This window comes from Rhea pennata, chromosome 2 (genome assembly GCF_028389875.1).
Source record: "Rhea pennata isolate bPtePen1 chromosome 2, bPtePen1.pri, whole genome shotgun sequence".
NCBI classification, from domain to species: Eukaryota; Metazoa; Chordata; class Aves; order Rheiformes; family Rheidae; genus Rhea; species Rhea pennata.
This window is the reverse complement of record NC_084664.1, coordinates 75,166,485-75,191,574: the sequence shown is the minus strand read 5'-3', so window position 1 is coordinate 75,191,574 and position 25,090 is coordinate 75,166,485. Positions and strand designations below refer to the sequence as shown.

At 37.5% G+C, this 25,090-nt stretch overlaps 1 protein-coding gene across 3 annotated transcripts in view; it reads left to right on the top strand.

Annotated features, from left to right (window-relative positions):
* The first annotated feature begins 498 nt into the window (after positions 1–498).
* The window catches only part of NFX1 (nuclear transcription factor, X-box binding 1), a 56,793-nt gene continuing 32,201 nt past the window's right edge, over positions 499–25,090 (top strand). For all 3 annotated transcript variants that reach the window (XM_062569781.1, XM_062569780.1, XM_062569782.1), the window contains exons 1-11: positions 499–612; positions 6,615–7,658; positions 9,341–9,502; positions 12,426–12,503; positions 14,796–14,901; positions 18,666–18,737; positions 20,009–20,148; positions 21,231–21,330; positions 21,464–21,681; positions 22,910–23,007; positions 23,643–23,673. In XM_062569781.1, coding sequence (XP_062425765.1) covers positions 588–612; positions 6,615–7,658; positions 9,341–9,502; positions 12,426–12,503; positions 14,796–14,901; positions 18,666–18,737; positions 20,009–20,148; positions 21,231–21,330; positions 21,464–21,681; positions 22,910–23,007; positions 23,643–23,673 — 2,074 coding nt within the window. In that variant the 5' untranslated portion in view covers positions 499–587. The remainder of the gene's footprint in view (positions 613–6,614; positions 7,659–9,340; positions 9,503–12,425; positions 12,504–14,795; positions 14,902–18,665; positions 18,738–20,008; positions 20,149–21,230; positions 21,331–21,463; positions 21,682–22,909; positions 23,008–23,642; positions 23,674–25,090) is intronic.

Below are 25,090 nucleotides of genomic sequence, written 5' to 3'. Positions count from 1 at the left end.
GGCTTTCCAAGTGAAGCTTCAGTTCCAGCATGGTCCTGGGATGAAAAGCGTGAGGCTCACCATCTCCCTAGAGCACTGCATACAGGATAAAAAAGACACCCTGGTGCCAGTCTCTTACTTTGTCCCCTGTGCTTGGAGAGAGTACAACGAGACAGGCAGGCATTTTATCTACTCCTACCAGGTGCTCTCCTGCTTTTAGCCCACTTAGCTAGGCAGCTGAGACAGCAAACCCATTTCACTACAAGGCCACAGCGGGCATGTTTACCGTCAAGCAAAGAGCCAAGCTACTGCCAACAATAGTATTTGTCTGTTGCTTTCGCTTTTCGCTCCCTCCTTCCTTAACCCTTTCGGACCCGGTTCCCGGTTCTCGCCCCGCTCAGCGGCCGCGCCCGCGGCCCCGCCCCAACGGATCCACCACAGCATATCGCCTCGCCCGCCCCCTCCGCCTGCGTTTGCGGCGCCAGTGCGGCTGCGCGCGCCTAGCCGCGCGGAGCCGCGGAGGGAGCTGGCGCGGCTGCTGTGCGCATGCGCTTCGGCGGCGGTGGAGGAAGCGGGCCGAGGGGCGTGGGTACGCGGCACGCGGAGGCATGGCGGAGGCACGGCCCGGCGCAGGTGAGCGCGGCCGCGCTGCTCGGCGGGTGTCAGGGAAGCCGTGGGCCAGGCCGGCCGGCCGGCTGGGCGGGTGGACGGGCGGCGGGGTGGAGGGAAGCAGGTAGCGCTCCGCGAGGATGCGGGCGGGGAGCTGAGCCCGGGTGGCCGCGGCCGATCTCCGGGTTTATCGGGGCGCTGGGGCTGCACCACCACCGGTTGCCGGGCGCCCTGGCCCCGGCCGCTCTGTGGGGCTGGTGCTGCGGGAAACGGTCGAGCCGCGGAGTGCGCCCGGGAAACTTCAGCTGAGAAACTTCGGCCTAGGGACCCAGCCCGAGGTGGGACTGTGTGCCACAGGTGGAATAATTGAAGGTTTTTTTGGTTTTTTCTCGGTAACTCTTGCTTTACTGTGTGCAGCTGCTGAACAGGAGGTTCCAGCCTCGCATCTAATGACTTCACCTGCGTTACAGGCACTTAGTGTTTGAGGAACCCTTGTGCAGTTATGTCTTGGGCGTGTAACTGGAAGTGTCACTGTTGCCTGAAGTGACTCATGATGTTTAGTCTTTTCATTATATCTCTGTCTGTTTTTTCTTGCAGTCCAGGTTGACTTCTCAGATAATCAGTGTCTCTTTGGGTCCACTCACTGAGCTAATTCATTTTATGGTTCGTATGGCTGTTTCTTGCAGCAAGAGTTCTGGACTAATGCAGCTTTGGGGGAGGGGAAGAAGAGCTGCGGCTCTACTTTGGGCAGCATCATCAAGTTTATTCAGATTAAGGATATCATTAAAATGTATCCTGTATAGGCTCCTCTGTCTCTTCTCTGATTTTGACAGCCAGACTGTAAAGAAGGGAAAGTAATCTGAATTCATTTTTGGTAGGACAAGAATGGGACCACAGCTGCCTTAGGGGGGATTAGAATAGCCTGGGACAAGGACTGGAGAGCAGAGACTGATAGCAGCATGCACCAGCTTCTCTTTACTGAAATTATCTGCTTTGTCTGTTTATCTTCCGTGCTGTCAGGCTGTGAGTCAGCTCTGATCATGAAACCTTTTGTGCAGTGTACATGCATTGGTGTAAAGAGCCTTAAATAGGTATACTGAGCTTTACTGAAATATTAGTCTGGGTGGTATACCCTTGCTACACTTTATAGTACATACACAAGCTAGCATAGGTATCACCACATGGCATTAAATTATGGAGTTTACTCCCTTTTATGGTAACTCATAAAATAAAATGTTTTGCAGGTCTGTTTCTTAGGTAAGTTTTGGATCTGTGCTTGTGTGATATTATAGTTGAAACTAGCTTTTGCCCCGCAACTTCATGGACAAAACAAGTTATGACTTTGACAGCCTCAGCATGAAAGATATTTCTGGTCTCAGGGTAGATCGGGGAAGCAGTCGAGATCTGGGAATGGCTGTTTAGGACCATTGCAGATGTGCAACTTGTCCAGGATATTTTGCTAATAGTGAGTGGTTGTTCATACCCAAGAGAAGAATATGGGAAATAAGGCAACTACAAAATTATTGTTCAACTGGGTATACTGTTCCAGTTTACAGCCTAGTGCATCTAGAGGTGCACAAGTGAGAGCTTGTATTTGTATTTAATGGCTGTTAGTTGACTTTTCTTCCATTGGTTAGGTGTAATTGCTTCTGAATGTGGTTATATTTTTTTTTCTCCCCCTCCCTTCCTCCACGGTGACCTTAGTAACTGGTTATGAGTTTCACATGCAATGCCACATGAGGTATGATGCATGAAGATATCCTTATGCAAAATCCATTCTCTAATAGGTACTTCATGTTCAGCTGATGTGGTTACTTCTGGTGAATCTGTATTTCCAGTCCATACTTTTTATATACCTCTGATGTTCTCCTGAAATGAGCTGGCTAAAACTTCATGTTCTACCCAAAATATGAGTACACTGGATTTGGACAATAACATAGTGGTGATTCTGTTTTTTGTTCCTTCTTTAATAATATCTGGCAAGAGTTGCAGGAAGGGAGCATATCTTTTATTAGAGCTATATGAGCTATTACAACTGGAATAAATAGGCAGGCAGGTTGTTTCAGGCCTAAAGAATCAGCAGTGCAACCTGTCTTTGCGCAAAAGGGTGCGACTCCCATCCAGGAAGAAAGCCAGAATCTGTAAATCTGTGTTGCATGTGAAAATTATAGAAGACCAGAGGTAAATGCACATTACATATAAAATGACCAGAGAAAACATGAGGACTGAGGTTGCTCTTCTGTGAAGAGGTTTATTGCTTCCGATGCCGTGAGAAAGCTTCACAGTTCCATCATATGCCACTCTTCTGGTGCATGGTAATGCATGTACCCTAAGATCTATAGGGAGTGTCTTCCATGTAGTTTGTGCTTTGCATTCAGCTGATGTGACTGTTTGTTGTTTTAAAATGTGCAGTGCTAACACAGATGGGTTAATGTGTACACACTCTGTACTGTCATCTGTCTTTAGCTGAAAGAATGAGTTATTTGAATGGCTTGAAAACTCAAAGCATCTGTCCTGAAATAGAGCCAGTATATGAGCAGAACATACAGTGACTGGTGATCACCACTAGTGATGCTGCTAAATTTTGAACTATTAATTTTCTTCAAGATCACTGTGTTTATTTCTGCTTACGAGCAATGGTCCTGTACTTGACTGCAATTTAGGAAGACACAGTTCAATAAATACACTAGGTAGACAACCACTTTGGTAATTATGGAAGAAATACTGTTTATGAAACCTGTAGATATGACCCCAGAGTTGGTGAGCAGAGCTTACCTGTTGTGTGCTAACTTTGTCTTTGACAATTTCTCTTTTGTATTTTGATTCAATTCAGTATTTTCCCCCATTCTCAGCTCTCCAAAATATTTGAAGATCTTAAAGGGTGCCATTGTTGAGAGATGAACAGCGTGTTTTCCTGTTGTTGACAGCACAGATTGTTCTACAATTATTTTTTTTTCTTCCCCTTGATCTGACACCCTTCCCTCTCTCTCTCCCTCTTCCAGGAGCTTCATAAAGCTATCTACGCAAAATCCATAGAAAAGTGGCCTGATAGAATAGAGACAATTGGTTGTCTTCATTCTCATGTGACTCAAAAGTAGAATCTCTTCTTACTTCCATTAAGTAGCTGAATTCATTTAAAAAGAGAAGTACAGTCTATAACACCTAAGAGACTTATATAGTTACTATATACTTATATAGAGACTCATTATAGTTACTTTCTTATGTGTATTTAATCTTCTCATAGGATGAGACAGTACAGATGAAGGTTGACTGCCATCAACTTCAGTTCACGTATTCTCTCCTCTGGCTAATTAAAGCACATTGCTTAATAGCTGTTCAAAATCTTGCTGAATTTAGGATGGTCAGGCTATTCAAGAAGTGTCACTGAGGCATATGATATCTGTAAGCAGTAACTTCAGATGTCATAAGAAATCTTTTCACAAAAAGAGTTCCTAAGATGTTATGTATGTAGCTCCTCTAGCTCCAAAAATAAACTCTGTTCTTGAGGTAGAACGTGTACTTACTAAATTGAGGCATGTACTTACTTCGTATTTTACTTACTTACTAGTTTGCTTCATATTTTAAAAAGTGTCTTTTCTGAAGGATAGTTCACAGACTACATAAGGTTGCCAGGATATTCTGGCTCTGTCCACGGAGTATGACGTGTAACATTTAAGGCAGACTGGGCACAAAACCATGTCAGTGTTTCATATGCTTGGTTTTAATTTATAGTCAAACTCTTAGGAATCTTAAAATCTGAAATGTAGATATTGTTTCTAAAAGTACACTGGTTTTCTTTGATTATCCAATAGAAATACAGGCTGGGATCCAGCTTTGGAGATTTCCTTTTTCTTGGAATTTCTGTGTGTGTGTGTAATCATGTGAGGGTTTTTGTTCCAGTAGCTACTGATTGTCACACTTGCATGTCTTACATATGTAGTCTGCTGTTTCTTGTCTTGACAAACAAATAATTTGGTTGGTAGCATTTATCACATCTCTGGACTTTTTTTTATAGTGTAGAGGCTGGCAGTAGGAAGAGACATCCTATTTATGGAGTCCTGAATTATTCATATTTTTGGAGGTGGTTTTAAATATCTGGGTTCATTTTTTTTCATCTATTTCATCAAATTTAGTATGTTAGGTGGAAAGTGCTTTCAAATACATAACCCTTATAGCTAAGTGATTATCAGATTTGTAAAGTTGTTTATGCTTTTTTGAGGCCACGTTCAAAAGTCAGTTTGACTATGTATTTATAAATACAACGAAGACAAATCCAGTTTGTTCTTATGTCAGTATAAGGTCATATGTTTTGCTTATCTGCAAAATGTGTTTATTCAAGCTTATTTATTGCATTCAACTGAAAGTCCTCTATAACAATTTGTTTATAATCAGTGCATTCATTTTACATACCACATTTCTCTAAAAGTTGTTATTATTTAAAATCATTGGTTTTCTTGGTTATGAGAAAGTTGTGGGTTTTTTCTTTTTGAATAACATATTTAATAAATATTAAGATGCAATTCAATTCAGCTTGTTATATCTACCCATCAGGCTTGAAAGTTTAGACTCTACAAAAGAAAGTTTAAACCAACTAGTAAAATGGGTAGCTTTAAATCAGGTTTATGTATAATTACAAGATTTCATCCTATCTTCAAATCAAACAAGGAGATGAGAAGCTATTTTCTAAGTATTCTATACAGAAAATTTTCAGTTACTTTATAATGTACGACGACTGCACTGTAGTTTTGTAGTCCTCTTTGTTAAGGATAGAAAATAAACTAGTGAAAAATTAGGACAGAAAAGATGATCAGTGTAGCTGTAGAAAGTAAAAAGAACAACTTTGTTCTTTACAGAGAATGTATGTGCAAAGATAAAGAAGAAAGCAGTTCTAAGGAAACTTCTTGAAGTCTGTATTCTTTTCAAATGTGTGAACCTAGTATATTTTGTTTCTGAGATTTCCAGTATTCTTAATTCATTCCCCAGCTGTTTTGAAGTACCTCTCTGTGGTGTTTAAATTGTCTCAAAATTTGATTAGTATTAGAATTTTTTAAAAAAGTAGTTGTAAAGAAGGAAAAAGAAGCTTTAGTATTTTCTGTCTAGTATAAATTTGAAAAGGCAGAAAGCAAAATCACTTCAGCTGAGTCTGTCTTTAGTAAGTATGAATTAAGATACATAAATCACAATCTAGATTTGTAATTTTTAATTTGCTTAGAGGTTCACTTCCCCAAAGATAACATATAATTTGGGTTGTATTTGTATTTGTTCTTCTCTTCAATGTTGATTTCCACAGTTTATTGGAAAGAAAAAGCAATAGATAGTTGAGACATCCTTGCCCAGGCAATTTTCACCTCTGCCTCTTCTTGGAAAATGTCTTATCTGTAGCCTGAGTACTTGAGTTGCTCTTTGAATTGCCCTAAATGGGGAATATGCTACATCCGCCCTACTATCAAACAGGGTAACCTAAGTTGTGAAATCTCGTGGAAGTAATTCTTTGTAAAAAGCCTCTTTTTTGCAGTACTATCTAACATTTAACAGATTTGCTGCAGTCTATTAAACTCTCACTGATACCGACCTGATAATTCCTGTTGTAGGCAGCCCCTGCTGGCACAACATAATATTGAATGGAGCCAGATGGGCTTTTTAATGTGTACCTTCCATCTCTACAGTCATGAAAGTCAGAGAGGGGAGACCTCACATGCAGAAACATGGCTTATGTTGATGGTGTCATAACAGAATAATAATGATGCAAAACTGCCACGTATAGTCTCTTTATCATTTACTGTCTCTATATAGAATAGTGTAATTAGAGTGCATGCACATATCTTGCATTGGCTATTGCCACTCTTAGGAGTACTTTGGAAGTACTTTTATAGAACACTGATTCAATTCCAATTTCTGGAAACTTGTTTAGAATTATCTAGTGTGGGATTGATTGAACTTTTGTACCTTTAGGTGTATAATTTTGCTGGGAAAAGTTGTTTACTATTTAATAGTCTTATACTTGTTTTTATTTTTTCACTTTTCAGGTACACTGAATTTCAATCCTGATGCAACTGACTTCATCCCAGGAGAAAGACAAGCTTCTGATATAAACTGGGTGAATAAAGATAGAAGAGACTCTCATCAGAATAGAAGCGATTTATCATTTCCTAGTCAGTCTTCTGACAGAAGTACAGATTATAAGAACTCTTCCAAAAAGCAGCCTGTGCTTTGTAATCCAGAAAGTCAGTATGGGAATTGTGAAGACTTTCACCAATTTCTTGGCACCAGTAAAAGTTCGAAGAATCGTAACTTTCAAAGCCAGCGATGGCACAGATCAAGAAATGATAGTACATGTCCTAGAAATAAGATAAGGCAAACTGCTACTGATGCTACTGCAGGTTCAGGAAATTCAGATAATTCAGTGGTACCTGGAAGAAGAGCAGCTCCTAGAGGATACAAAGACTTTCTCTCCTCAGAGAGTGACAGAGAAGTATCTAATGCAGATAGCAGAGGAGCAAAGCCAAAGAAAACACAGCTGATGCATGCATCTGGAAGAGGGTTCAAGGAGAAAGGAAAGCAATTACATGAGCGGGAAAAGAGAGTGAGCTCTAAACAAAAGGTTGAGCTGTTCGAAAATGTGCCATCTTTGGATCTGACTCAATCTGACTCTTCGGAATCATCTGTTGGAAAGGCGTTCTGTGAGGCACCTATTGGTAGTGGGGATGAGCAGAAAAGCTACTGCTATGTTAACAAGAGATATCCCCGGAAGCCCGTGTGGAATAAGCCACCAATAGAAAAAGAATATCAGAAGAAACATGATTCTCACCGCAGTAAAAATACAAAAGTAGGTAAAAAGTCTTCCCTTGCGTATACCTCGAAAGATAAAAATGAGAGGAAAAAAGAACTCTCTGTTCACAAAAGTGATGAAACCTCGACCAGTGAAGTCAGGCATCAATTGTCTGACTCTGTCAGATGTAATGGAAGGAAGTTCCTGCTAAAGGAGGATCAGGCACCTTCCCTTCATTTCAGCTGGACCCAGTACTGGAAAAAGCAAAGTGATGTACCAAAAAACAAAGAAACTCATACAGGTAAGCTTCCTGGACTGTCTTGTACTCTAGTATTAAAGATAGGCTCTTTAAGTTGTGAAATAATTTAAACTGCCCGCACATTTTACTAGGTGAAGATGCTTATTATTGTCCGATAGATCAGTATCAATTTCGGGGGATCAAATTAAATGTGAACATGTTTTTTGAAGGGGAAGATATTTTTAAGGTTGTTATAGAAGGGTTCCTGTTCTCTGTGTGTGTGTGTTTTTTTTGGGGGGGGGGGGAGAGGGGGTTGCAAGAAGGGTGTGCCATTTGTTGTTGTCACTGCTAAACTGCAAATGATGGTCTGGTTGAGCACCATGTTAAAACGTGCCCATTTGGTGTATGGGGGGAGGGTAAAATTAAAACAGTTTTAACAGTGAGACTTGAAAGGGATAATCCTAAAATTTGCAAAGAAAGCTTTCTAATTTTTATCTAAAGGCAGGAAAAAATGCCAGAGAGAGGAATTGCATTCTAATCTTAACTGAATTGTTTGCAGTCTCTTGCTACAGTAGTACAAAAAGCTAATTAGAAATACAGAAAGCATCTGGATACAATTTTTGGAAATTCAGAATAGAAAGATGTGTCATTGATAGTGAAAAGCAGATCCATAGGTCTTTGTAAAGTTAATTTAGTGCCAACTCATTTCATTAGAGCATTAAAACAGGGAATGGAAATCCGCTGAATCTCTTCAGTGTTACAGCACTGGTTTCTTTCTACAGAAATTGTTTAATCTGGTATATTTTTATTCTTTTAAATAGAAGAGCTTAAGTGTGCACTGAGAAAGTAGTCTCATATTACCTATAGCACCTATTAGAAGGAATTGTGTTTTCTTTCAGAGGCAGTAATTGAGGAGAGAGCTTTTTCTATTCCTTTGTCCATCTCCAGCTGAACAAACTGAGAAATTTTTTTAGCTGACTTAATGCAAAGCATCTCAGCTTGGTCTCCTGCTACCCGGAATGACAGACTTGGGTAGACAAGTCCATGTTCTTAACTGTGGTATTGAATCATTTGAAGCTTTTACTTCTAAACATCTTTCAGAGCTGAGGAAGTGTAATTTACTTCCACCTGGATTATGGATACCAAAAAAAACACAGCTGCTTTAAGAGAGAAATTGCTAGGAAGCAATAGCCGAGCACAGAGCTTTTTCTGCCAAATGGAAGAACATAAAGCAGTTCTTCAAAAACAAAGGAAAAAAGCCTCCAAATGAAATAGGAAACAGCTTGAAAACAGTTAGATATGGGTAATGCACTTCCTGCATTTGCATTAATATTTTCCATGTGATCTTCCAGTAATACTTAAAGATGGAAATTAAATTTAGTTTTGACTGAGATTTCTATACTTGTTACGAGCTTTAAACTTTTTAGTATCAATTTTATACAAAGCTAAGTTTCCCATGTAAAGTGGTGACTGAAATCACAAGCTTCTGCCAAACTTAAAGCTATTACTATTTTGAAAGATCAAAATGATTGCTATGTCACAACAGCAATTATTGCTGCCACTTTTAGGAAATAGTATACAAATACATACAAAATTCCAAACTATAGTTTTCTAGGAGTAAGCTAATACCGTGGCTATAATCAGGCTGGAAAAATAAATTCTGCTGTAACTTAAATTCTGGAATTTCATTTGAATATTATTTTTCAGTTAGCGAATGTTTTATGCATAGTACATATTATTTGCAGGGTCCTTGATTGAACAGCTGACCACAGAGAAGTATGAATGTATGGTGTGTTGCGAGGTGGTCCGAATAGTAGCACCAGTGTGGAGTTGCCAGAACTGTTACCATGTATTCCATCTGAATTGTATTAAGAAGTGGGCAAGATCACCAGCTTCACAAGCTGAAGGTTGGTATACGTGTGTTCTTACTCACTTGCTAACCTTTTTTCACGCTCTCTCGTGTAGTAGAATATTATTCATGTTTCTTCTTTTGGAAGTCTAATTTTAACCAGTTAAGCTATGAATAAAGCAAGTTTTGAAGTGAAAAAGGGTGTTTCGGGTTTTTCTTGACACTAAATATATAGCCCTTCTACTCTTATATACTTATGTACACGTAATGCTTTTGATACTTGCCAGTATTCTGACTATACTAATTTCCAGGCTTGGATACAAAAATATAAGATCATTTAGTAAAATCAGTGTATCAAGGTGCCGAGCTCTGTGGCTGCACACACCAAGAAATGTTTCATCTTCTGTTTGACTAATCAGCCAAGCATGGATGAGAGAAGCAACACTCTATTAGTTGTCTGATTTTGTGCAATCACTTCTTAGTTCTGTTCTGAGATAAGGTACTCCTGAAATCCTTCACTGATGCCGTGCAATGAAATGAAGTTTGAAGAAGGCAAAGAGCTTCTAAGCCTATTATTAGTTCAAGCTAGTTTAGATTCTTTGTATTGTACCCTTTTTGAAACTGTAGCATCATGGCATTCTGCCCTGAGAATGTTTTGATGTAAATTAAGTCTGAATTCTAGCCTCTCTCTGCTTTGCTGTGTTGTGTGACATAGATATGCTCTGAAGACACTAATGTTCACCTTTCTGTAGTGTTAGATTTCTGTACCCTGCCACTTTAGATTTTACCATTCTTATTTTGTCTGTCTCAGGGCAGACCAAAATAATATGTATCAGTAGTCTGGCAGCTACTTTGTTTAACCCTCAAAATGGCAAAAGTAAGAATGTTTGAGAGAAGTTTTTACAGAAGGGATTAGTGAAGTGCAAAGTTCTTGAACTTCACAAGATGCTGAGGTAGCATAGATTTCATAAGATACTTAGCCTTCTGAAGAAGGCTAGTAGTCATGCTTCATAATGATGGTAGAAAGGAAGTTGTAAATATCATCGTGTCTTTGACACTCTCCAATATGAAACACAAAGATAGTAGAATATTTAAGACATGAACAGATTTTGGGGTATGGTTATGTGTGATCCTAAGCCCAACTGATAGTGTCTGCTAAGAACCTTTATCTCCTACCTGTTCTTCTGTTGCTTTCTTTGCAGCTTATTTAGCTCACTGAACCATTTTGTAGCATGATAAGAGCATGATCAGCTCCCTGAACCATCTTTTACTGCATGATCAGCAGCACATCTGCTTGTGCAAAGGAGGGTAATCACTAGAATTCCTACAGTAATTGTTGTTGGCCAAACTGACGTCTTTTGTTTGGAGTTCTTCTTATGTACCTAACATTGTACAGATCTTGAAACTTTTTGCTGTCCTGTTGCATTGGAGAATGTAGCTCTTTAACATTCATCCTTTATTCCAGCAGATGTTTTTGGATCACCTTCATGTAATCACCTGTGATGTGAATACTCATGTAGGCAAGCATGTAAAGAAGAGTTGCAAGCTTGAAACTTCTCTTAAATATCTCCAGTCTGCAGGAGTATATCCCCAGCTTTTCCTACTCAAAGCTCTTTTAAGCCCCTTAATAGATTAGGATTATGAGCACCAAGGAGATTGTTCACTATGCCTTTATGACAACTGGTATGCAATAGGAAGGGACAAAGTCTGAGGCTGCTATCATAGATAAAGATTTTGTGGCTGAAAGTGCTAGGAATAGGTTTAGTTGCAATATGAAAGTGTATGGAAAGTATTTTGGGGAATAACTGTAAGGAATCTTTTATTCTAGTGGGATAAAACTGAGGTAAAACCTGAGCAGCTGCTTATTGACTGTGTCTTGCCTGGTTTTGTGTTTAGGTGAACAAGTAGAATGATTTTACTTTCAGGAATTTAATATGCATTCAAACAGCTTTTCTTGGTGTTAAGGAATTTAGAGTTCACATATGGATGATTATGTCTAAACTCAAGTCCTCTTCAATAATTGGTTTATGGAATATAGTCCCTCATCTAGCTTGGTCTGTGATCTCTTTTCTGAAATACACCTTTGCATATGGTAATTTTAAAACATGTTCTAACTTCATGCAAAAGAGTAAGTGGCACAACATCCCCATGTAATGGATGCCTTCTTCCCATCCTCTACCACTGCAGCAATCTTTTGTTTCCTCTGCTTATAGTGTTTTTTTTGTTTGTTTTTTTTTTTTTTGTTTGTTTTTTTTTAAGATAACTGACTTCCAAATCTGAACTTGATTTTATATTTTATTTTAATCCTCCAGTACACTATTCTGTGTGCTTAATAGCCTTTTGGCAAGATAAGGAACTGGGCTAGAAGCAACAAGTAGGGTTAAGGAAGACAACTTACATTGTAAGCAGCTAAAAGATGATGAGACCTGCTTACAAATATACACCTCACCTAAACTGGTAGTGGGCCTACATATTCCTGAAGTACAGAAGCAAGAAAATTACTATCTTATTAAACATCCACTTTAAGAATAGTGTTATTGTTAATAGCTAGTTATAGTCAGCTTTTAAGTAAGAAAAGATCATTCTGATTTATATATCATTAATTTATTCTGGATGTGAAGCAGTACTAAACTGGCCTTCTACAGGACATTTAAAACCATATCATGAGAGAAGGACAAAGTATGGCTAATACTTAGGACTGGAAAATCTTTCTCGCCAATTTCTTGTGTTTTAATGCTTCCCCCCATATTTTTAAATATGAAGACAATCTGTACTCTGTAAAATAGAATGTTGTCTTATAATGGTGTGTATGATAACACAAGCCTTGTCTTTATAACAGGATGCATAATAAAGCAAAATTTCTGCAATTTGTCCTTGCCTTTATATAAAGTGACATGATGAAAGCACTTATTTTAGGGTCCCAAATTGACTCCTTTTATTACTTTCAGTAATTTTTATCTTTATTTTTAACTTATCTACAGATGGTAATAGTGGTTGGAGATGTCCAGCTTGTCAGAATGCTTCCACACAAGTTCCTACAACTTACACTTGTTTCTGTGGTGAGTTTTGTGCTTCTTTTTGCAAACAAGAACAATCCTGTCCTTTGTTTCTTTTTCCCTTTGAGTTTCGTTGAGTTACTTTTTTTTTTTTTCCCTCACATCCCCAAAATGTGTGCTTAGTTAAAACTTTACTGACATTGAATGCTGTTTCACAGAATCACAGAATAGTTGAGGTTGAAAGGGACCTCTGGAGATGATCTAGTCCAACTTCCCTGCTCAAGCAAGGTCACCTAGAGCATGTTAAACAGGATTGCATCCAGGCAGGTTTTGAATATCTGCAGAGAAGGAGACTCCACAACCTCTCTAGGCAACCTGGTCCAGTGCTCTGTCACTCTCACAGTGAAGAAATTCCTCCTCATATTCAGGTGGAACTTCGTGTGTTTCAGTTTGTACTCGTTGCCTCTTGTCCTGTCACACGGGACAACTGAAAAGAGTTTGTCCCTGTCCCCTTGACACCCTCCCTTCAGATACTTGTAGACATTGCTAAGATTCCCCTCTCAGTCTTCTCTTCTCCAGACTAAAGGTTTCCACAGAGAGTCACTCCCATTTTTGTTGCTTAAAGCATCGAAAATGTGAAGTCATAAATTGTGAGTGTTTGCACAGTGTTAAATGAAAAGTACTAGAATTTGGCTGCTAGCCTGAAAACTTCTTTTGTAGAAGGATTGAAATAATTTGTATCTATTATGTCTTCTGTTGTGGCAAGGTGCACTAAAATAATACACAATTCAAGCATGCAGCTTATATTATTGTAAGAAGGTAAGCATATATAATAAGCTCGTTGATTGATCTAGCATTTTTGTCATTTATATTGATCAGGGACAGGTATAAAATAAATAGAGTATTAAGCTCAATCAATGCAGGTAAGATATTTAGAGTTTATGTATGACAATAGTGTGAGTTGTGGGAGTATGTGGATAACAAATCAGGTAGAATGAATATTTTGATTCCAATTGAAAGTTATGCTTTTAAGATAATTATCCATCTGCTAAGCAAACAGGAAAGAAATTCTGCCTAAACTTGGAGACTGTTTGACGTTTGGGGAGATCTACAGCAGGAACCATAGGATGTCCACAAAATCAATATTAGCAAAGCACCATGATGGAACAGGAATCTTTAATCTTCTGAATTTTACATTAGCAATAGGACATTTGGACATAACCAGTTGCTAATGTAAAGCTGTCTTTTACTTGTTGCCATATACTAAATAGTTGTTGCATGTGGTCAAATGTCACTTTTTTCATCTTTTCATGGAGAAATCTCTGACTTGCTTTCTTCCTGAATTTTCTGACTTTCCTGGGCATATACTACTAGTTTAACTGAAGCTCAGATGAATAAATGCTGTCTATGGTGGGTTTTTTTCAACTTTTCTTGATTTACAGCTTACAAAACAATTAAGGAATACTAAAAATAAAATGATACAACTGTATTGTTACATACACATTTTTTTGCTGTTTTTTAAGGTTGGAACTCAAATTTGTAGCATTGGATCAATTGCTTCACTGTTCATTTAATCCCCTTCTTGCAGAAGGCCAGATTAGATTTGTTTATGTAATAAAACATGGTAATTAACTGTCAACCTGACAGTCACCTTGTGCGCAGTGTGCTATGAGACTTGCTAAAATATGAGAGATTGATTAAAATATGGCTTCAGTGTTCTTCTGGAATACTGCCACTTCTTGTTTAGCTGTATGTCATATATGAGACTAAATTCTTGGACTTACAATTTCTTGTTCAGGACTTCTTGCTGTGTTCATCAAAATGTCAAAAATGATATTTAGGTTTATGCAGAGTCTGTTTCATTTTAAAAAAGTGATTTTTACAATTAACATAATCTCTTCCTTCTGTCCCCATCACATTATGTGCTAGATCTTTTTCTCTGTATTGAGGCAGCAAGGGCTTTACACCCTTTAATTTTCTTCAGGCTTCAAATATGAAGCCTGAGCAGCTGAAGTTTTCGTTTTCTTATATTTTATTAGACATTTAATGTCAAATACCAGCCACAGAAATGCCTGCTGAGAGCATAAAAGAAAAGAATCCTCTTTGAGCTTGATATTCTAATTTTAATTTGAAGGCCTAATGAAATATGCTTTTAAAGATGTAAAGTGATGGGTGTATGTCACCTATGAAAGACAAAAACAAAAAAAGCATTTTATGTCATTTTGTTTGTTTGTTTTTCAAAACATACTACTATCAGTATTGAAAGTACGACTCTTTTGTGTGATGTAATGTTTTTCTAAAATTCAGTACTGTACTAAAGTAAGTAAATATGTTTTTACTTCTGATATGCTTTAGGCAAGGTACACAATCCTGAATGGAATAGAAATGAAATTCCACATAGCTGCGGAGAACTCTGCGGAAAGAAGAGACAGTGTTTGGACTGTCCACATCTTTGTAACATGTAAGTAAACATGGATCATGTAAATGTCTAGAAATGATCTACAGAACACTTTGGAAAACTGTATTTTTATGTTCTTTGACTATAGGATATGTTTATACATACATCTGGTTTATAGTTAACTGAAGCCAGGAAGAAATGCAACCTTTCTATTTGTGTTTGTATGTGTAACATGAGTTCTTATCAGAACATAAACAGAAGAAGATCAGCTAAAATAGTTGTAGCATCATTTCCATCATATCATAAGAACTGAACCAGCTGCCTAACTTGGTTTCAAGAACTTCTGCTGAAGTCAAGAGATAGAAGTGTATAGAAGTCATCTAAATGTATACCCAATGCTCCAACAGACACTTCAAGTTCTTTTCATCTAACGGCATATGGATGTCTTGAATTAAGATCAGTAGTACTGAATTAGACCAAAAGGTTTATTTACTCCTATCCTTTGCTTCTTTCTTTTTCCTTCTCTTTTGTTTGACTTTTCAGTCTTGCATATGGATATAAATTTATTTAATATTATGTCACTTACATTAAGACAAATTCAAATTAAGGAAACACAGAATATAAAAATAATCTCCTTTCCATGGTGTAGTTTGTATGCTTTTTCTTCTCCTCATTGTGTTATATTTGTCAGATTTAGCACCTGTCTGGCTGTATGAAGTATTTCTTTGTGCCATTGACAAAGTTTAGTTAGGTGCTCATTTAAGTGTGGCACTAACCAACCCATTCTTGTCAGGTTAATTTATGCTCTTTTAGTAACAGATCTTTAACTAATATTCACTCAGCTTATTGATATGTGTTAGAGATCGTTATATATACAGCTTTATTGGTAGATCTGAGGAAGAGACAAGCAGCTCTTTGAAAGAAATGCACTTGCTTACTCAGTGAGCAAATGTTCAGGCTCTCACTAGCATAAGCGGATGTGCATACCTTTCTACCAAGCCAGTTGATGTTTTTAGTATAAGTGCATTTAAATTAATTTCACTCTGTAGGGTTCTATATTAAAGAAATACCTGTTTTAACCTTCAAGAAAATGTTCCCAATAATAAACTTTACACCAAACTTAAACTTCTTTTGAGAGCTTAACTATCTGTTAAAATTCTGAAGTTTTCCCTGCCAACTGGAATTATGCCAGGCCTTGAAAGCACTTGAGAGAGTTCTTGCAGAGGCAATGAATGAAACTTTCTCTCTAGTGTCTGCTACTTCTTTCATAGATCTTTGATGCTGTAGTCTTATCCACAGCAGTTGCTGGAAGTCCCTTTGAGCAATCTTAAAATATCTAGAATTTTCACTGCCAGGCAAATACAAGTTTAATTTTTCCAGTATTCATCTGTATCTATCATCAGAACAACCTTTCTTGTATGCCAGTTTTCTATAGCAGCAGCAATGGCTGGTGAAAGAAATCATCTATGCTAATGACAGATAACTGAGCATCAGTGAAAATAAAACTATGTATGTAATGAACAAGTTAATACCAAAGTCTTCAACTTCTACCTTTTTTTGATGTAGTTTGTGACACTGTTAAGTCATTTAACTATGGGGTGATGTGTATTTGTTTTGGACTAGTCTCTTAAAACAGACAAACTCTAAGGTATCGCCTGTCTTTTTCATCTAAGAAGAATTTTCTGCAATTTCTCTGTGTGCACGCGCATGGTATCTTAACCGTTGTATTGTCTTAAGACCTGGAAGCTTAGCCATACCATACCTTCTGCATTAAGAAAAAAATTTGTGTCAAAGCTTTTACTAAATATGTGGTGTATAAGTGCATATATCTGGCAGGATACACAAAGGACACTCCTTTTAAAAATTACAAGTTTGTCTTCAAAGGCCTAGTTTGGGCGTTTGACAGAATTTTTCTGTTTGTTACAATAACAGGTTTATTTAAAACTCTCAGGCATGTTATTGAAACTTGGAGATGTCTGAATTAACTGTATGATAATTTACTAACAGCACGTCAGAAGAAAGTTTGCTATAAAACTGCAGTCTCTTATTACAGGTATTTAAGATTTAAAAGTAGCTGTGGTCAGTGTAAGTTGCTATTAAGTTTGGTATGGTATCATCAGAAAGTGTATCAAGACTGTACTCATGTAGGCAAGATCTAAAATGATAACATTGTTTGAATATGGCGGTGTTGAGGAAAGTAGAATGCAATGCAGAAAACCTAATGTGGCAAGATTTCTAAAGGTCTTACCTTTCCCCGTACTTCTCTAAGCTATGGCTTAGATCACAGCAAATATTTTAAGTTGATACTTACTTTTAATCAAATTCTGTAGTTTATGATCTGGTTTCAAGCCTTTAGGTTCTACATGAGTCTTTGGGAATTTAAGTCAAGACAGTCAAATCTATAGTGCTCTGGAACTATGTCCTTCATACAAGAGTTTTTTTTTGTTTGTTTGTTTGTTTTTTTTCCTGTTACAAAGGGTGATAGTTAATGTTACCTTCTGTGACAGTTTTAACTAATGCCCTGGTCTTTTTACAGCTTCCTTTCCATTTCCTGTTTTCTCCATCCTTCATTCAGTTGTGCTTTCTTCTCGCTTTCTTCTTGCCTGTTCTGGTGCTCGTTTAATGCTTCAGGAAGCCAAAAGAGTTGGTCAACTAACACATCAAAAAGGAACTTTTTAAACTGAGTTAGCATTTTGAATTGGCAGACTTTACTGTTAACATTGGCAGAAGCTGGATGGTAGGTGAGGCCTTATGATCAAAAGGGAGAGGTTGTGGAAGAAGGGAGCAGGAGCCCTGGCGGCAGACTGCTAGCGTGATTCAGTTATGTTGCATGCGCTTATAACAAGTGTAGTACTTTGTCCCTGTTTAGTGACTGGACTTGGGAAATCAGAAAATTAATTACTTCTAATTGAGTAGTCTGTGTTTGTGGGGGGAGTTGATGGAGTGTTCTGGCTAGGGCATCTGCACTGGCTGGTCCTATTCAATAATCTTATTCTGCTCTGTATGAGAGTCGCTGTACTCAGAAGGGAAGGGAACTGGGACCTAGCTAGGGGAGAGTGCAGACAGTTGGTAGGCCTAGGTTTGTGAAATTATATTCTATCAATTCCTAACAGAGATCATACTAAAAGATGCAGAGAGGGACAGTCTAGGATTTCTTCAAGTAAGAGATGAGATCTGATACTCAAGTGAAGGGCTGGCATTGATAACACTCACAGGAAATTGCAGTTGATAGTAAGGAAGAACAGCTGAGGCAGCCCTGACGCAATTCTCATGTTAGGTAACCAAGCATCACCTTTTGTGAAGGGAACAACAGGTGTATTATCTAGAACCTAAAGGCATCTGCATCTCAGTAATACTGAGCTAAAAGGAAAAGCCACCAAATCAAAAGGAGACATTTGACAGAGAAGGTTTTGTCTCTAACCTATAAAAGCAATTGGTGATTGTGGAAGAAAGAAAATGCAGTAATAGTTTGGACAGGTCATATTTGTTTTGGGGGCGATCAGTGACTAGCAGGCTTGAGTTGATGCGTGCGTGAAATGCAACATATGAAATATGTTAGTAGTAGTGTAACTGTTGTTATGACAGCAAACAGGAATACTGAAAGAGTTTAAGGAAAACTTCATTGTCTTAAAAGACTTGATGTATTCTTTTTTTTTTTCTTACATTAATAATATTTTAATATCCTTCAAGATTAAAGGTTGCATGTAGAATGTTCTGATACTTTATTGTTGCATTAACAATCTGCAGTGATGCAGTTTTTTTCTGGTGAGTATTGTGTTATGTTAGAGGAAGCCATTGTACAATTTTATTTTGCTTTTATTCTTAAGCCTCTGCCATCCAGGACCTTGCCCTTCATGCCCAGCCTTTGTGACAAAAACCTGTGAATGTGGACGAACAAGGTGAGAATGGTTCTATTGTATTAAAAAGATAGTTATTTTTTTCTGAACTTTAACGTTTGTTGACTAAAATATATTGGAGAAGTTTTTTAAAAAGGGAGAGGGCAATTATTTTTACGCTTTTTTTTTTTTTTTTTAAGAGAAATATAGTTAGCTACATTAAAATCAGATATGATACATAGAGCTAAATTGTCTTAGGAACCCAAGTTGATGTTTTCTGCAATTGCATGCTGATATTTATTTACTTATTTTCTGTTGCAGAAGACTCAGATAAAGAAGTAGAAAAAACTTCATGTTTTCCATTTAAATGGAACGTAACGCTGAGTTACTCAATTTCAGAAATAACATATACAGCTGTGGGAAGCTGCACCACTAATAACAGGGAGGTCAATAGCGTACTCCAGATCTGAAGATTTGTTTCTACGCATGTTTGATGCGTGTAGTATCTTGCCAGCGGCAAGACTACTGCCTCCACTTTCAGTCATACTTTGTGCTCAGTTGTTCTGAGGGTATTCAGAGTCCCTGTACCTGGAAATGATCCTGTGTAATTAAATGTTTGGTCTGTGCTCGTTTTGAGAACTAAAACAGGCAAAAACCTATTGCAGTGTTAGCCTTCTCATTGTAGGAAGAATGATTGCAGGCTTTTGCAAACATTTCTGAAAATTTGAGTATAATGTGAGGTGATCTGAATATTTTTTTTAAGGATGTGATGCTGTAGCAGATGCAGCTGTTTCTGCAGAAGAATTTGTAGCTGAAAGCACCTTATCTTCAACAGAAAACTAGATTAGTTGTAAATCATTGACTTCTGTTTTGCATAATAAGGTGTATTCCATATTTCTATATTCTGACTATTCCTTGTTAGAAGTTTGGTTGCATCTACTAAATTTTCACCTCCTCCACCTGCCAATTCTTCCCAGTACAAGCTGGTTACACCAGGTCACTAGTGCTATGCAGAGCAGAGGTTGTTTTTTTTGGTAATTTTGCCTCTTTTTTTTTTTTTTTTAGTATTATATTTGCTTTTTCTTTTAAATGTATTTGATTAATCCAAGAGGAACTTGTGACTGGTATTGGTGCTACTATAATTTGTAGGAAAAAATGAGATGATATTACAGAAAGGAACAGTGGAATACCAAATGTAAACTGTGCATTAGGTACAAGTTGCTGGAAGTGTGAATTAGGTGAACATTTCCTAACAACTCTTCTGTTAATAAGTAAATAAGCAAATGTGCTGAAGACTGAGACAGCTAATAAACTATGATGTGTTTTCTCTACAGTCACTCAGTGCGCTGTGGCCAGTCAACAGCAATTCATTGTTCTAATGTCTGTGGAAATACTTTAAATTGTGGTAAGCACAGCTGTACCCAAGTGTGCCATGCAGGAAAATGCTCACCTTGCCAATTAGCAGTACAGCAAGGTAAGTGCACTTTATGCACAGCTATCTTCTACTAGCAAGAAAGGAGTGTGTGTGTTGGGGGGGAATGCATTCCTAGAATCTTTAAATAAATCAGGAAACATATGTCAGCATACTACATATTTAGAGATGAATATAAACATGGTTAGAAGAATCCTGTCAGGATGGTTAGGATGTTGGAGCACTTGCCCTGTGAGGTGAGGCTGGAAGAATTGGACTGGAGTAGCTTGAGAAGAGCTCTCCTCCCTTAAAAGAGACCTGATAGCTGCCTTTCAACAGCTGACAGGAGGCAGTCAAGAAGACAGAGCCAGGCTCTGTGGTGGGAGGGTGAGAGACAATGAGTATAAACTGAAATGACAGGTTCTACCTGGCTATAAGGGAAAACTTTTTTTCTGCCATGAGGACAGACAAGCAGTAGACCAAGCTGGGAAGAGAGCTGGGAAGCCTCCATCTTTGGATGTTTTCAAGACCCAACTGGGTAAAGCCTTGAGTCACCTTGCCTGATAGCTGTCCCTGTTTTGAGCAGGGACATGGGCTAGATGACCTCCTTTCTAACCTGAATTATCCTGTCATCCTACTTAATCTTCCAGTATAATTCCAAGACTTGATTAGTAGAAGAAGAATAGAAAGCTGCATGGAAACATGTTTCATCAAGCTACTTTTCATTTTTGTTAAAAGATATTCTAAACTTAGTCTTAAATGGGAATGAAGGTATCTAAGAATGTGAGCCATATACTATTATGTTTTTGCTGCAAGCATATTTTCTTGACTTCTAAGGTAATGCCTAACTTTGATTATATATACTGTAATTCAACAAGTAAGCTTTTTTGCAGATAGTACTTTCTCTTTTCTTCTTTTTTTTTTTAATCTCCCTGTCAATATAGCTAAAATAGGAGTTCCATCTTTTATAGAACTGGGAAATCTATATAGCTGAATTATGTCTAAAGAAAAGCAACTTCATTATCCTTCTGAAAGCTAACTGCTAACAATTTCTTGTGTTTTAGCTTTATTTATTTACTGCTACAAATGTTTTTCAGTGGTATTTTCTCGAATTTTTTTTTCTGTGGAATATTGCTTTCTTTTAGTGTGTTACTGTGGGAGCAACTTTAAAGATGTATTATGTGGGATAAAGGAAGAATTCTTTGATGGATTTGGGAATTTCTCATGTCAGAAGATATGTGGCAAGTAAGGTCACTAAGCTTTCAAAAAGAAAATGTTATTTTATTCATACTTGGGGATCATGATGTTCTTAGATAATGCTTTTTTTTTTTTTTTTTTTTTTTTTTTTTTTTTTTTTTTTCTCCTCTTCCCACTCCAGAAAATTAAATTGTGGGAGGCACAACTGTACACAGGTATGCCATCCTCAACCTTGCCAGCTCTGTCCACGACTTCCACAGGTAGTATATCGCTGTCCCTGTGGCCAGACTCCTCTTAGCAAGTTACTGGAACTAGGATGTATTGAACGTAAATTATGCACAGATCCTATCCCATCATGTGGAAAAACATGCGGCAAACCTCTTTCTTGTGGAAGCTATGGTAATTAGAACTTTGTGCATTGAAATATTAAAAACATCTCATTGTTAAAAAGATGGTTGGTCTTATAGTCTGATTTTGAAAAATAAATATTTTCTTAGTGGTTTTGAGCATTAACTGAATTGAGTGAAAAAAAAAAAACACTGCAAAGCACTGCAACCTGACTGTGTGTCATCAAAGTGATACCTTAGAACTAGGAAATGTATCTGCCTACGAAGAAAAAATGACATTAGCTAGCCTTTTAATTTTTGTTTACGTGGACTTCTCCTGTGTTGGGGGAGCAGTAGGAGTTTCTAGAGAGTGCTATCTAGTGTGGTCTTTAAAAAGCCCACCTAGATCTTTGTCTTTTATATGAAGTCTGTTAGAGTAGAAATAAATGACCTGGCTCATTCAGATACCTCTAATAAATAGTCATTTCCTGCAGCTGTAGGAAGGCCCTGGGGAAAAAGTCGTATTGGAAACTCAAAGGGAGGGTATTATGTGCCCAAATGAATTGATACCTGAATGAGTATGTTAAGTAACTGAATTTAATTTGCCTGTGGGATTGTGTGAAGCCATAAATACATGGTTTTACAAACCATGTATTAAATCATGATTTGTTAAACTTTTGGAGAGTACTAGTGCTGCCAAAATAAGGACTTCCTGATAATGACTGATCCTGTCAGTCAACCTTATTAAAGGACTGCAAGTAGAAAGGGAATGAATAATTTAATAATTAAATTTTAGTGGAATTTAAGTTAACCAGTAAATTAAATGTTAAAGTATGCATAGCAAGTCATTCATTTGGGCTAAAAAAGAGGAGAAATGTTTATACTTGTAAAATTCCAGAGACTTGCATGAGACTGTCATACAAAATGGGAATTTTTTCGTGTGTGTGTGTATACCCCCCCCCCCACACACATATATACATATATAAAAATGTGCATATATGCATACACGTGTGTGTATACATATATAAATAAATCAGCATTGAAAATGAATACTTTCAGACTTGACACTCTAGTCTATATATTCAAGATTTTAAGCTTGAAAATAATTGCAAAAACTGTCTGTAATATTAAAATACATTATGTGTATTTAAAGCAGAATATTATTTGTTTGGAAACTTAACTGCATGTATGCATTTTAATTGTAGCCAGTGATGCTCCTAATAAATATCAAGTTCCAGATCATGAATTGAATTTTTTAATTAATTTGTATTAATGTTATCTTTGTGTCTTTCTTTTGAAAGAGTTTGTTCATACATGTGAAAGCCTTTGCCATGAAGGAGATTGTAGACCGTGTTCTCGCACATCAAATATTTATTGTAGGTGTGGCTTCAAAAAAAAGGTGAGTATATAAAGCTGGACCGTGGAAGTGGGTTTTTGGGGTGTTTTTTAAAGCTGTGGAGAAAAAGGAGCTGACATGTTTGAAGAAAAGGAAGCCAGTAAATACAAGAACACCAATAAGGTGCTGTGCTCTTATCAGTTCTTGTATAAGAGTGATTCTTACTTCTAAAAAGTTAACTGAATTATACTGTGAAGTGCTAACTTGCCCTAGAGACCCTTTCTTGAAGTAGTTTTACAGCCTACACATAGTTTTGTTTGAGTTGGTTGCAAAGTCCTATGTTATCTTTCTTCATTTGTATAGCACAAAGCGTGATGATTTTACCAAGAGTTACGCAAACAGGAGAAAGGTAGCCTGAATTAAGTGGGGCATGTAAAATTACAAGTTTTTGTTTGTGTTGAAACTCTGAAGAAAAAGTATAATGTTAAAGGAATCAAAATTGAAATGGTAAATTAAAGTGTGTGAAACAATGAGGATTTTCAGTGGGTTTTGTTCCTGTTCTTGTATACAGAACAGTTGTGAAGGTTAAAACAGAGTGCTTCTTTTTTCTGTATCACAACAGACTAGATGTTTTCCAAATACTTAAGTTTCAATTATTAGATTTGTTTTGATGTAATTGCTTCCTGTTTGTTTCCTAGGAAGTCCCGTGTGCGCTCCTCAGAAATAAAGGTATATTGTTACAATATGTTACATATCTATCATGAAATTATTTTTAAAGTTTGTAAAAATGATAGAGTTCATAGTAATTCTTGATTGAAAAAATGGCAAACATCATCTGATCAATACTGCCATTTTTATCCATTTTTCTATGCCAGGTTGGTAACTTCTTGAGATGCTGCTAGTTTAAAAACTGTTTGAAATAAACTTTTCACCTCTGTCCATCTTTTATGTAAGAAAAGAGTTTTTCAGCACTTAATTTTGAAGATTTCAGTCCATCTGTCTGTCTGAATTTGAGCAGTTGCTTATGCCACCTGCCATATTCAACAACTTATGCGCATACACCCACACCCATTTTATACTGTATGTGTTTGGATATTCTCACTACTTGGATAAAAAGTGATATGGCTTTGCTGTCCAAGTTCCTGTGAATATGCAAGCTTTGATTCTGCTAACAGTTGTTCTAATGCTGCTAGTCTTTGTATCTCAGCTCAGCGGAGAGCTTCCAATATACAGTATGTTCACTTTTTAAAAACTTGGAATATCCTGAAATCTGTTTCTGAAAACTGTGGCCAACATCTTCAACAAAATCCATAATTGATCCGTGGATTTTGTGTCTCTATAAAAGTAAAGAACCTGGCTGCAAGACTGTCAGTCCTGTAGAGTAAACCTCTTCAAGAAGGGCTTTTCCTTAGGGTAGCATTTCACATTGAGGGCATCACTAGAGGTGGTAAATATAGATAAGTAAAAATGTGCCTTCCTGTATCTAGAGCTGTAGCACTGTTGCCCTGTGAACCCTAAATAGTTAGTCGTGGGGAACCTTCTGGTATCTGCTGATCTTGTGGGTGAGCAAGAAGAGGTATTTTTAGAGGAGAGAAATGGAGGCATGTGATGTATGCTTCCAGCCATGTCCTCCACTCCAGGTACCACCTGAGTCCTGGAAGAAAACAAGGAAACCTGGACCATCAGTAAATACAGGAGCACTATTGATGTGCAGCATCTGGCTGAACTAGTGTGGAAGGAAGTCTCTAAGTATCATCTCTGCTGCCTTTTCCTTTCTTTTGGGAAGGTGGTTGGCTATCCAGAGCAAGGATGCTTGCTTTTAGAGGTCATACCTGTTGGCCACACATAGATGAAACTCTCATCCTGCTTTAGACATAAAAATGCTTATTTTAAGTCACAGGTCACCATTCTCCACCTACTCCTGGTTTGGCAACAGTGATCTTGGGAGTACTTATGAACACTGCTTGCTCAGCTGGCTTCTAAAACCTAAATTTTGTCCTATTGAATCTTTAAAGCTATTTGAAGAATCTTGATCTAGGGAAATGTTTCCTTGATGAACCTCTAACATAATAAGGTACTCATTTACAAGATACATAAGAGAGCAATGTGCATATTTCTTTTTTTGAATTTTTTTCTATGATGACTT